This window comes from Ornithorhynchus anatinus, chromosome 16, assembly GCF_004115215.2.
Source record: "Ornithorhynchus anatinus isolate Pmale09 chromosome 16, mOrnAna1.pri.v4, whole genome shotgun sequence".
NCBI lineage: Eukaryota > Metazoa > Chordata > Mammalia > Monotremata > Ornithorhynchidae > Ornithorhynchus > Ornithorhynchus anatinus.
The window spans coordinates 24,168,358-24,181,308 of record NC_041743.1 but is presented as its reverse complement, the minus strand read 5'-3'; the positions used below and the strand labels follow the sequence as shown (position 1 = coordinate 24,181,308).

At 42.6% G+C, this 12,951-nt stretch overlaps 1 protein-coding gene across 3 annotated transcripts in view; it reads left to right on the top strand.

Moving 5' to 3' along the window:
- The window catches only part of LOC100080688 (SEC23 interacting protein), a 42,468-nt gene that overhangs the window by 14,382 nt on the left and 15,135 nt on the right, over window positions 1–12,951 (top strand). For all 3 annotated transcript variants that reach the window (XM_029080566.2, XM_007667715.3, XM_029080565.1), the window contains exons 5-12: window positions 10–99; window positions 1,436–1,556; window positions 3,634–3,723; window positions 4,263–4,404; window positions 6,441–6,649; window positions 9,610–9,725; window positions 10,489–10,656; window positions 10,998–11,093. In XM_029080566.2, the coding sequence (XP_028936399.1) occupies window positions 10–99; window positions 1,436–1,556; window positions 3,634–3,723; window positions 4,263–4,404; window positions 6,441–6,649; window positions 9,610–9,725; window positions 10,489–10,656; window positions 10,998–11,093 (1,032 nt within the window). The remainder of the gene's footprint in view (window positions 1–9; window positions 100–1,435; window positions 1,557–3,633; window positions 3,724–4,262; window positions 4,405–6,440; window positions 6,650–9,609; window positions 9,726–10,488; window positions 10,657–10,997; window positions 11,094–12,951) is intronic.

Genomic DNA, 12,951 nt, shown 5'->3' with positions numbered 1-12,951 from the left:
TTATTTCAGGCTGAGTATAAAAAAGCTGTAACAACAAATCAGTGGCACCGCAGACTTGAATTTCCAAATGGAGAAACAATCGTCATGCATAATCCTAAGGTAAGGAAGACCTGTAAGTGATTAAGTGGTATTAGTTAATTGACGATGGGTATACGATAATCAGTGGGTTTATGGTGCACAAAGCGCTTGGGAGAATACGGTACATCGGTCCTGGTAGAAACGTTTCCTTCCCACAACAAGCTTGTACTCTAGAGGGGGGAGACAGACATTAGTATGAAGAAAGAAAGAATACAGATATATACATAAGGGTAGAGAGCCAAGTGATTAGTCTTTTTCCAGCATAATATACCTTCCAGCCTATAAAACTGTCCTGTAGATCATCAAATTCTCAAAGGGTGCTGTCTTGAGTTGGAGATGCCTTGTTCACATGCTTCGGCATCCCAAACTGGATGATGCTGTTGACGTTATTGCCTCCGCCATGACCGACAACTTCAACTAAGCTAACCAGGGCTAGCAGTTAGCCTGCTACTTTTGTGGGGAGCCGGAAAGTAGAATTGCTTTGGGTCCCGAGAATGAGTAGCAGCGTTGGGAACCCAAGGCTCAGGCTGGAGCGGGCTGGGCTGGCGAAGTCCAGATCGGGGTGGCAAAAAACTGGCTGGCAAGGCTGTCCAGGAAAGGGTGCCTTAGCGAAGCAAGAATCAATTTGAACCGCTGCTTTTTGAATTTGAAAGGTGAGGTTGAATCCTATTGCCTGGCATTTCAGAGGCTAGTGAAATGATTGCATGGTGATTAGGATGCTACATGTAAAATTACTGTAATTAAAATTGATTGTAGAAAGTTGTATTTGTGCAGCTCGAATGGAGACTGTTTGAATGTAGGTGAGGCATCAAACAGTTGAAGCTTTGAAAGAATTTGGGATAATGCTTGACTTCATTCTCTAATAATCGAATTTGTTTTAGCGTCTGAAACAGCTTAATGCTCTCCGTGAGAGACTTTCATAAAATGGCATTCGTTTTACGTGTCAAGTTAGTTTTCCCAAACTCTGATCTTTAAACATTTATTTGTGTTTTTCTGAGTAAATTTTGCTAGCTAAAATAAATACATTTACAGAGACCGATATTTAACGTTATACCTATAAAAATATAAGAAGTAGAGAGGCATCATGGCCCGGTGTAAAGAGTGAGGACCTGGGTTCTAATCCCTGCTCTGCCGCGTGTCTGCTGTGGGACCTTGGGCAAGTCACTTCACTTCTCTGTGCCTCAGTTTCCTCTTCTGTAAAATGGGGATAAAGACCGGGAGCCCATGTGGGACATGGATTGTGTCCAACCTGAATATCTGGTATCTACCTCAACGCTCAGTACAGTGCCTAACAGATACCATTTGAAAGTACCAGTTTCTTCTGCCAAGTCTGAACCGTTGTTGAAAATACTTTCAGGTTATAGTACAGTTCCAGCCCTCCGCGATGCCAGATGAATGGGGAACCACACAGGATGGACAGACAAGACCTAGAGTGGTAAAACGTGGAATTGATGATGATCATGATGAAATTCCTGCTGGTAAATTAACTTAATCCTATTGAATTTTCTCAGTTCAAGATACATTCAGAATTCTCTTTAGGAAGCGATGTTTCAAAACTTTTTCTGGGTAATCCTTTGTTTTTGCGTATTGCACCACATACAGAGTTTTGTGGGTTTTCAGTCCTATATATCTTATACCTGCTTCTTGTCCTTGCCCAAAGGGCACAGTTACTAGAACTGTTGTTATTAATGGGAAGCAGAGGATGTGCTGAGACAGTTCACCGCTTTCATCAGCATTTTAAGTCTGTTTAATCCAAACATCTGTTTCTTCCAAGCATTTGGGACCCCCTCCGTGGACTCCCTCCAGATCATCCCATCTCTTTCCTGCCATTCCTCCCCAAATTCCTTGAGTGAGTTGTCTACACCCACTGCCTCCATTTCCTCCCCTGCAGTTCTCTCTTGACCCCCTCCCATCTGGTTTCTACACCCTTCACTCCACCAAAACTGTCCTCTCCAAGGTCACCAGTCATCTCCTTCAGGCCAAATCCAATGGCCTTTACTCTATTCAAATCCTTCTTGACCTCAACGGTCTTCAACGCTGTCAACCACCTCCTTCCCCTGGAGACATTGTTCAACCTTGGCTTCACTGGCACTGCCCTCTCCCGGTTCTCCTCTAATCTGTCTGGCTACTCGTTCTCAGTCTCTTTCGTGGCCTTCTCATCTGCCGCTCATCCCCTATCTGAGGCAATCCCTCAAAGCTCAGTTATGGATCGCCTTTGATTCTCCATCCGTACCCACTCTCTTTGGAGAACTCATTCACTCTCACGGCTTCAACTACCATCTCTCTGTGGGTGATTCCCAAATCTGTCTCTCCAGCCCTGATCTCTCTCCTTCTCTGAAGTCTCACATTTCCTCCTGCCTTCAAGACATCTCTATTTGGATGTCCCAGTGACTTCAAACGTAACATTTCTAAAACAGAACTTCTCATTCCCATCCAAACCCTGTCCTCCCCATGACTTTCCCATAACTGTAGACAGCACTTGCATCCTCCCTGTCTCACAAGCCCCTAACCTTGGCGTTATCCTCGACTCATCTGTCTCATTTAACCCACATGTTCAATCTGTCACCAAATCCTGTCAGTTCAACCTTCACAACATCACTTAAATCCACCCTTTCTTCTCCATCCAAACTGCTGCCGGGTTAATCGAAGCACTTGTCCCATCCTGCCTTGATTACTACATCAGCCTCCTTGCCGACCTTTCTGTCTCCTGTTTCTCCCCATTTCAGTCCGTCCTTTAATCTGCTGCCCCGATCATTTTTCCACAAACTGTTCAGTCCATGTTTCCCCACTCCCCAGGAACCTCCAGTGATTGCCCATCCACCTCCGCATCGAACAGCAACTCCTTTCCATCAGCTTTAAAGCACTCAATCACCGTACCCCCTTCTACCTAATACTATAGCATACCTCCTGCTATGCTTTTATAGCTGTGAAGTCTCATTCCTCACAAGAATGCAAAGAATAACAAGAAGTGTATATAGATGGGCTTCTTGGGTTTGTGTCTGCGTAAATGAGTAGAATTTAAGCTCATCTTGGGCAGGGATCACGTCTGCTAGCTCTATTGAACTGTAGTTTGCCAAGCACTTAATATGGTGTCCCTGCACGCTGTAAGCACTCAAGCCACTGATTAACTAATACGAGACTGCAGAGAAGGAGAGAGATCAGGGCTGGAGATGTAGATTTGGGAATCAACCACTTAGAGATGGTAGTTGAAATCATGGAAGCGAATGAGTTCTCCAAGGGAATGGGTGTAGATGGAGAATTGGTTTGTCTCTGCGTGTTTATTTTACTACATTATATATCAGTCCGTCCATTGGTGACATTTATTGAGCGCTTTCTGAGTGCAGAGCACTTTAACAAGCAGTTGCCACCTAATTACATCTGCATGAAATGAATTTGAAAAATTAGAAGATAGATTGGAAGTTAAACTCCTAAAAACCATATAGATCATTTATCTTCATTGAATAATTGTTTTACTCATTGATAAACCCTTTGCAGTCAAGTGGCCTTCATGTCGAGAGGTCACGGGTAACTTTTCTCCCCTTTCTCTTTCTGTAGGTGAGATGCCCCAGGTGGATCATCTGGTGTTTATGGTACATGGCATTGGTCCCGTGTGTGACTTAAGGTTTAGAAGCATTATCGAGTGTGGTATGTTTAATCATTTCATTTTCATTTAAAGTTCAGCGTAGTGTTCAACTGCAGATATTTTAGTACCAGTGGGTTTCTAGAGTCCTCATCGTTCATGGAATGAAATACTGCACACATTTTATAATGTTAGGCGGGTTAGGAAGGGAAGCATATGTTTGTTTTTGCTTTTAGTCCTGTTCTCCTCTCGTGAAATTATCATTTTCATGAGCATATATTGTGACTACTTGAGATTATTTTTTCTTCAAATTAGAGCAATGCAATGAAGTGTTGTTACCAAACATTTTTACATACACAGTATCGCTTAGGCCAAATTTTTGGTTACATTACAGGATTTTGCAAAATGATTTAATAATTGCTAGATGCTTTTTTTAACATCTTGAATATCGTCTCAGATTTAGAGCATTTAAATGATTTTCTCAAATGCTTTCCTTATAGAATTTTAAACGTTAGTATAATTGAAGTAATTGACTGAAGTACTAATTATTCCCCTGGCTAATTGTCTCATCCTCATTGGAATTTCTCATTTTCTTTCTTTGAAGTTGACGATTTTAGATCTGTGTCCTTAAAACTGCTGCAGACGCATTTCAAGAAATCTTTAGAGGACCATAAAATAAGCAGAGTGGAGTTCCTGCCGGTCCACTGGCACAGTTCTTTACATGGAGATGCCACGGACGTCGATAGGTTTGTATGGGATACCCCTCAAGTTCAGATTTAGTCGGTCCGACTTTAGTAAAAGCCCCCATTGAAACTAGAAAGCTAATACAGAAATCTCTGGTTTCCGGTCGCATTCGCCAGTGCTGCAGATTCTTCACGTTGTCCCTGCCCAGAGGTGGGGCAGGAGGGCGGGGGCGACCTGGACCCGAGAGGCCTTTGCCACGAGAGTTGTTGTGATGAGCAGGATTTGAGCTGTCCGGGTTGTTCGGCTGTTCGTCACGACTGTCGTGGACTGGAGTGTTTTTCGGCTCCAGCATCCCACAGCTTTCACCCAAGTCGAAAAACTCTGCCACGAGGCAGAGTTTTTGATTGCTCGTCGTTTCTTTTTTCTGGTAAACCTGAGCCAGGAAATTGAGAGTACTGCACTTGGAATTTTGAAATTGTTCATCCACCTTCTGTGAATTCATTCATTCAATTGTATTTACCGAGTGCCTACTGTGTGCAGAGCACTGTACTAAGCGCTTGGGATGTACAGTTGGGCAACAGATAGAGACCATCCCTGCCCAGTGACGGGCTCACAGTCTAAACGACTGTAGAGAGTCTTCCTGATTATAATTTTGTTTCCTCTCATTAGTCAAGAATAACCGAACCTGGTCTCAGATTGTAAATATCAACAGAAATATTCAAGGAAATTTGATGCTTAGGCTGTGAATGTAAAAAATGCCATGCTGATTTTGAGGGTGAACCTTTGAGAAAGCACTGGGCCTTGGCAGATTACAAGATTACTACGTAACCACCTGAAGGCCAAGTTTAGATATCAGCAAAGGTGGGGTGTGTTAGGGGTGCTAAAGAGTGACCAATATATTTTATTACTACTTTTAGGAGATACAGATAATTTGAGGGACAAAAATTTGGGAAATCAAAGACAGTGAATTAAAAAATTTCAGTTTTAAAGAATTTTAGTACTGAATCAAAGCAGATTGTAGAGCTTGGCTTAATGCCGGTCATTTCTGTTATGTGATTTCATATAACAGTTTGGATATAGCAAAGTGGAAGTTTGAGGGAGTGTTTCTATCACAGCATTGATCTGTTGTAGGTATACTATGACCAACAAGTGGGCGCAGGGAACTTGGTGTAAGAAGTGACATTTGTGTGAATGGCATGGAGAACAGTGCTTGGCACATAGTAAGCGCTCAACAAATACCAACATTATTACTATTACCGATCGAAGAATGGTGCTGCTACTCTCCCCAGCCTCAGCTGTAAGGCACTGTACCAACTGTGCTTTATCGGTGGTTACTATGATGTGATTTTCCCATCACCCAGAGTTCTTCAAAACCACAACTACTGAATTATGGCAGAAATGACTTAACACTATGGTGGTTTTAACATGGAGAAAAAATCTCTCATATCAGTCAGTGGTATTTATTGAGCACCTACTATGTACAGAACACTATACTAAGCATTTGGGAGAGTACAGCAGACACGTTCCCCACCCATAGCAAATTTACAGTCTAGATATAACTGCAATATGGTAAAAACTTAATTATCCACTACCTTGGCAGCCTGAAAGCGATTTTGCTCATTTGAAAGCCATGTTTGGGTGAGGGGGAGGAGTTTGTAATAATTGAGTTCTGCTTTTAGGGAGAGCACCGAGAGAGTCAAGCTCTCCTCTTTTCTCCAGGTTAGACCTCTCTTGGCCTGGAGGACTGTTAACCTGTGTAGTAAACGATTCTTACTTCAGTAGTTCCTCTCATCATTGATTCCTAGTTTTCAGGCGAGCAGACTGAGGTGTGGACTTTATTCTTAATTATCCAGTCCACCCCAGCCCTCTGAATGACCTTTACTGAGTTTTTTTTTTTTTTACTAAAAAGCTCCGCCCTTCAATCCAACGTGCTAGGGAACAAAACTTTTATAATTGTTGGATTTGTATAGAGAAGAGCTAAACTAGTCATAGATACCCATTTTGCCATTAGGTAGGAGGAACCTTTTCTCTTGTTTATTCACTGCCTGTTGATTGACTAAAACTAATGGTGCTGCACTTCTCTTTTTTTTATTGTCAGAAATATAAAAAAAATCACTCTACCGAGTATTGGTCGGCTGCGGCACTTTACCAATGAAACTTTGCTAGACATATTGTTTTACAATAGTCCCACCTACTGTCAGACAATTGTGGATAAAGTAGAACTGGAAATAAACCGCCTGCATTCACTCTTTATGAGACGGAATCCAGATTTTAAAGGAGGAGTCTCGGTTGCTGGACATAGTTTGGGTAATTTTTTAACAATCTTTTTTATTTGTCAAGCCAATCCCTTGGTGATCTTCGTAGCCTTTAGTGTTGTCATGTCTCCAGGTGTGTTAAGTATCCAGGCAAAACGTCATTAAGTTGATAAATTCTTGGGTTCAGAACCTGACTGTGCCACTCAAGTACTACAGCACTTTGAAGTCTTCATCTCTGCCGTCATTTTCTAAACATTAGGTAATTGGCGATCTCTAAAATCAGGGCGAGACTTTGGAGGTAGGTGGAGAGTGAGGTTTTGACTACTTCTGGGCACTCCAGCTCTTCCGTGGTCAGGGAGAGAAAAAAACCTGAGGTGCCACGGGACAGAACTGAGGTGGTGGAGGGGGAAAGACAGTGCGGACAAACCCAAGAGCCGGGATGTGGTGAAACCCTGTCATTAAGTAGATAGCTGAAGCCGAGGACTTTGGCGGCCTCCGGCCCAGTTACACCACCACTTCACAAAGACACATTTTCTTAGGGGCAAACGTATACACACACACAAAAGAACACGCATGCACACACACTCTCTCTCTCCCCCGCCCCAATACTCATGGCTTCCCCAAGGAAATCAATTACAGAGAAGGAAAAGCGAGAGTTGAAAGTCCAAAAAGGCCCAGAAGCAGTGATGGAAGCAGCTTCCGACTGTAGAGTAAGGGACTTGTTTAGTATTAACTAGAAGGACTATCTGACTGTTGCTCAAGTCTTTGTCACTCTATTCTTCCTGTCTTCCTTTAATTTTTCCTAATTATTTGTCTCTTTTCAGACCTATTCTCATCTAATCAATGTAAAGCACTGTACTATGCATTGGAGTTGGTAGACACAGGCCCCACCCTCAAGGAATTTACAGCCTAGAGGGGAGAGACACATTGAAATAAATTACAGTTAGGGGAAGTGGCAGGGAAAATCAATCAATCATATTTATTGTGTTGACTCTGTGCAAGGCACTGTACTTCGCACTTGGGAGAGTACAGTACGACAGAATTAGCAGATGCATTCCCTGCCTGTAACGAGTGGTGCGGGGCTGAGCGTAGTGTGAATATCAGATGCTTAAAAGGTACAGAGCCGAATGCATAGGGGACCCAGAAAGGAGAGTGAGCAGGGAGAATGAGGGCTTCGATGGGGAAGACCTCTTGGAGGAGATGTGATTTCTAGGATCCCTTTGAAGGTGTGAAGAATAGCAATCTAATTAATATGAATGAGGAGGGAGTTCCAGGCCACGAGGAGTATGTGGACAAGATGTTGGCTGCGAGGTAGATGAGATTGAGGCACAGTGAGTAGGTTGGCTTTAGAGGAGTGAAATGTGTCAGTTGGGTTGTAATCGGAGATCAGCGAGGTAAGATGAGGTAGGAAGAGAGCTGATTGCTGTAAAGCCAATGGTAAGGAGTTTCTGTTTGATATGGAGGTGAATGGGCAGTCATTGAAGGTCTTTTGAGGAGTGGGTAGAGATGGCCTGGAAATTTTTTTTGGTTTTTTTTTTTGTTTGTTTTTAAAGGACCATGATCCAGAGAGTGCAGTTTGGGCTGGAGAGGGGAGAATCAGAGCGGTCAGCAAGGAGTCTGGTGCTGTAATCAAGGTGGGGTATGATAAGGAGTTGGATCAGCTGGGTAGCAGTTTGGATGGAGAGGAAAGGGTGGATTGGAGAGGTGTTTTGAAGGTAGAACTGACAGAATTTGGTGACAAGTTGAATATGTTGGTTGAATGAGAGATGAGTCGAGGATAATGCCAAAATTACAGGCTTGAAAGACAGGTTGGATAGTGTTGTCAACTGTGATGAGAACATCATGGAGAGGGTTTGGGTGGAAAGTCGAGGAGTTCTGGTTAGGACATGTTAAGTTTGATGTGTTGGTGGGCATCCAAGAAGAGATGGGCTGAAGGCAGGAGGAAATGCGAAATTGCGGAGGAGAAGAGTCGGGGTTGGAGAGGTAGTTTTGGGAATCATCCGCAGAAGAAGTGGTAGTTGAAGCCATGGGAGCAGATGAGTTCTCCAAGGGACTGGGTGTGGATGGAGAATAAAAGCGGTCCTAGAACTGAACCCTAGGGGACCCCCCTGCCCCTTCCCCAGAGTTAGAGGGAAAGATGGAGCCTGCCTTTTTCCCTTCTTTTCCCCTCTCTTCGTTGCAGCTTCTCCCTCTACTGATTTGTCCTCTGTGTTCTCTTCATCTGGTCCCTCTGTTCTTTTTCTGTTTTTTCATTTTTTTGCTTGTATTTTTCAGGTGCTCTTCCGGTTGCCAGCCCCCCCCCCCTTTCTTCTCACCACAGTACTCCTCTCCCTGGAATTTTCCAGATCCAGCCAAGGAAGGGTCTCACCCTGGTGTGTCTCTGGTTGCCCTTATTGGTGCAGAGATGAGCAGCAGCAGGCTGTAGAGATAATGTTTCTTGCCAGATCTAGTGGTTTTCTTAAAGTGGCTCCTAAACCTTCTCCCTAGAAGTGCCAATTTTCTAATATCTAGGTGAGGATTAGGGACAATTATAGGCAGACTAGAGTCTTTACTTTTTTTTCCCTTCCCAAGGCAATTTCCATTTTTATTTATTCAGCCTGGATCCTTCCAGTTTTACCAAAATAGCCAGGATGATATTAAAATGTCATAGTAAAAGCTCATTTTGAATGTTTAGTTTTTCTAGAACATCTGCAGAAGTGACAAACAGTCACTTTAACTTTAGAGTTAAAGGCACCGAAGGAACTACAAATTAGTGTCACTAAACAAAACCCAATTCCATGAGTTTTTGTTCACCCAAGTAAGAAATTATATATGCAGAACAATAAATTTAGAAAAGCTTGTCATAATTTGAAAAAAACTTCAAAAATCTCTTGGTAAAATGCCTCATGAATCCTAAATTCACTAAGATTTTGAAGATTGGAAAAGACTAATTGTTTTTCCTCTTTGTTCATCTACATAATTGCAAACTAAAGCCTGGAATATCTAGAAGCAAAGTTTCTTTTTATTTTTCAGGGTCTTTAATACTGTTTGACATCCTGTCCAATCAAAAGGACTTGAATTCAGCAAAATCTTCCATGCCTGCCACTACTGCTAATGGAGTTATGAAGCATACGGCTTCTGAAAAGCAGGTATGTAGTTGTGTACCCTGAGATTCACATGGCGTTAGAGCAGCAGTTTAAAGGAGTTTCAAATCCTATGAGCAGCTGTTGAATTTCAGAAGTAATTTTTATATTTTATGTTTTATTTATATGTATATACACACAGAAACTCCATTTTGTGGGAAGCAGCATGGCATAGTGGATAGAGTTTTAGTCTGGGAGTTGGAAAGTTGTGGGTTCTAGTCCTGGGTCCACCAGGTGTCTGCTCTGTGACCTTGGGCAAGTCACTTCACTTCTCTGTGCCTCAGCTTTCTCGTCTGTGAAATGGGTGTGGAAACTGTGAGCCCCATATGGGACGGGGACTGTGTCCAACCTGATTAGTTTGTACCCAGCCCAGTGCTTAGTGCAGTGTCTGGCATACAGTAAGCGCTTAACAAATACCAGAATTATTATATGTATGTGTTGTGGAATTTTTAGACTCTGAAAAGTATCTCAGGTTGTTGGGGTGCAATTATTTCTATTCATTATAATTTATATATTTAAGTGGGAGAAAATGTGAGGAAAATGTACGAGACAAACTTCTGAGGGTCTCACATACGTGGAAGCCCAGAATAGGGAAAGCTAAAATATTATTGTGGAATGCGGTTATTTTTATGAGGAATTAGTTGAAAAGCATCCAGTTCCTCATACTATGTATATGTAGTCTTCCACTAGTGGGAGATTTTTTGAGACGTGTGTCTGAGTTATCAAATGTTCCCTTTAAGTGTTTGTTTCTTTTTAATCATTGCGGAAGGTGGCAGATGATCTAAAGGCCCCAACTGCCTCGTTTATGTCATCAGAAGAGCCCTGTGACTTAAGTATTGATAATGGAATCTCCACTTTGCAAGAAACTCTGGAAATGCTCAGTCTCTCCGAATATATCAGCACTTTTGAAAAAGAAAAAATTGACATGGAATCCCTGGTATTGCTCCTAGTTCGCATTATTTTAGTTGCACATTTAGTATGAAGTAGACTTGGAATTTCTTTCATGGGAGAGAACCGTATGTAGAAAGAATAAGATACAAAAAATAATTAGAATGTTCCATTTTGTCATGTTACTTTTAGATTCAGTACATATTTTCCTTTTACCTATGCTTTTAATACCTTATATGTTTCTTGACTTTTATTTTCCTTCTCCCCCAAATTTAGAATTTTGGTTGAGTGGTTTTTGTGTAATAGATGGTGCATCTTTTCCTATCTGTGTTCCCCAAATCCAGCTTGTATATAGCTGTAAAAAAATGTCTTCTGTGCTTCTTTTTAAAGCTTATGTGTACGGTTGATGACCTGAAGGAAATGGGGATACCTCTTGGACCAAGAAAGAAAATTGCTAACTTTGTGAAAGACAAAGCCACCGAACTGGTAAAAGAAAGTCGTTTTGGGTTAATTTGCTTGTATTTTGCTCATACAGTAATAACACTTTTCATTTGATTAGTCGAGAGATCTTTATTTCTCTGAAAGTGTAAGATTTTTACAGTTTTTAAACGCATGAGCTCACGAGCAGTATCGGCAGTATTTATTGAGCACCCTGCATATGCAGAACATTGTTCAAAGCCTTTGGGGGAACACTTTTTATTATTGTGGCTAAATAGCGAAAGGACTGCAAAATTATAATTGATGCCAATTCAACACCTACTGATTTTGAAAAAAAGCAAACTGCCCACTATACCCAGTGACTCGATAAATTATTTTCAACCAACAGGTGGAACTCATTTAATTAACTGTGGTGTCTGCATGGGGTGAGCGTGCTTATTAGGGATCATTTTTGGGAAGAGAAAAATATTTTTGTCGCTCTAATGTTAATGCGAGGTGTGCTGAATCAGCAAAGCTAATATTTTGGGAGCTGTTTGTTGTTTGTGGGTGTGTGTTTCCAGAGCAGTCATGGGCATGGGGGAGCTTTGGTTTGAGCGATTGGATGACTCCGGTCGGTGCTCTGAGAGGACTGGAAGCCTGGTTTGACCCCAGCCTCCAGATTTTTACGGCGCATCCCAGAGCACGACTATGTAGAATAGCTTGAGCGGATTTAGTGTAGTGTGCATCGCTGTTTTATTCCATTGTTGATGCGGAAGGGATCTGACAAGTTCCCCTGGTTGTGATTTATATAGTTAGTGATATCCTCATGGAGCAGTTTTAGAATTGGACTTGATTCTTCTTGGCAGACAGATTTTTTCAATAATTACCAGAGTGCAGGGCTACTGATTTTTACTGAAGCTTTTTTTTAAAGTCCTCAAGCTCCCCGTGGAGACTTTGGTGTTGTTACATTGTGTTACTGGGAAGCAGCATGACCTAGTGGAAAGAGCATGGGTCTAGGCATCAGAGGATCCTGACTCTTCCACTTTTTAATATTTTTTATGGTATTTAAGTGCTTACTATGCGCCAAGCACTGTACTAAACACTGAGATAGATACAAGCTATTCAGGTTGGACAGAGTGCAATCCCACATGGGGCTCACAGTCTTAATCCCCATTTTTCAGATGAGGCGACTGAGGCTCAGAGAAGTGATTTGCCCAAGGTCCCACAGCAGACAAATGGCAGAAGCGAGATTAGAGCCTGGGTCCTTCTGACTCCCAGGCCCGTGCTCAATCCACTAAGCCATGCTGCTTCCTGTTGTGCGACCTTGGGCCATCCACTTCCCTCTGCCTCAGCGTCCTCATCTTTAAAATGGGGATTAAGTGCTACTTCCTCTATTTAGTGTGTGAGCCCCATATGGGGCAGGGACTGTGTCCAAACCGAGTATCTTATATCCAGCTTTTAATATAGTGCTTGGCACGCGGTAAGCACTTTACAATTATTATTATTATTACCTACATTTCTTCTGCATCTGTCGAGTAGCAGAAACCACATCTGTTGTTCCTTCCTGCGGTCCGAAGCCCCACCATGGTTCTGGCAGGCTGTGGGTGCCGAAACCCTTCTGTGGTGAGCCAGAGAAGACGCTGGCCAGGGCCTTACCGGCAGTGGAGAACAGTGAGACTCCGGCATTGAGGCTGCAGTCTACTCTTTCCCCTTCCTCCTTGATGATGGTGATAAAAGTGGCGTTCTTGAAATCCTCAGAGTTCCAACCGCTGAGGCAAAACCTTAGCATCACATTCTCTCTCCCTGCTGGCAGGTCTCAACTGGTCTACCATGAGATCTGGGAATTTTGCACGGCAGTGACAGCATCAGGTTTTGGGGTGAAAGCTATGTCTTTGCCTGGTGGTAGGAAAACCGTTCTTGGTAGCAT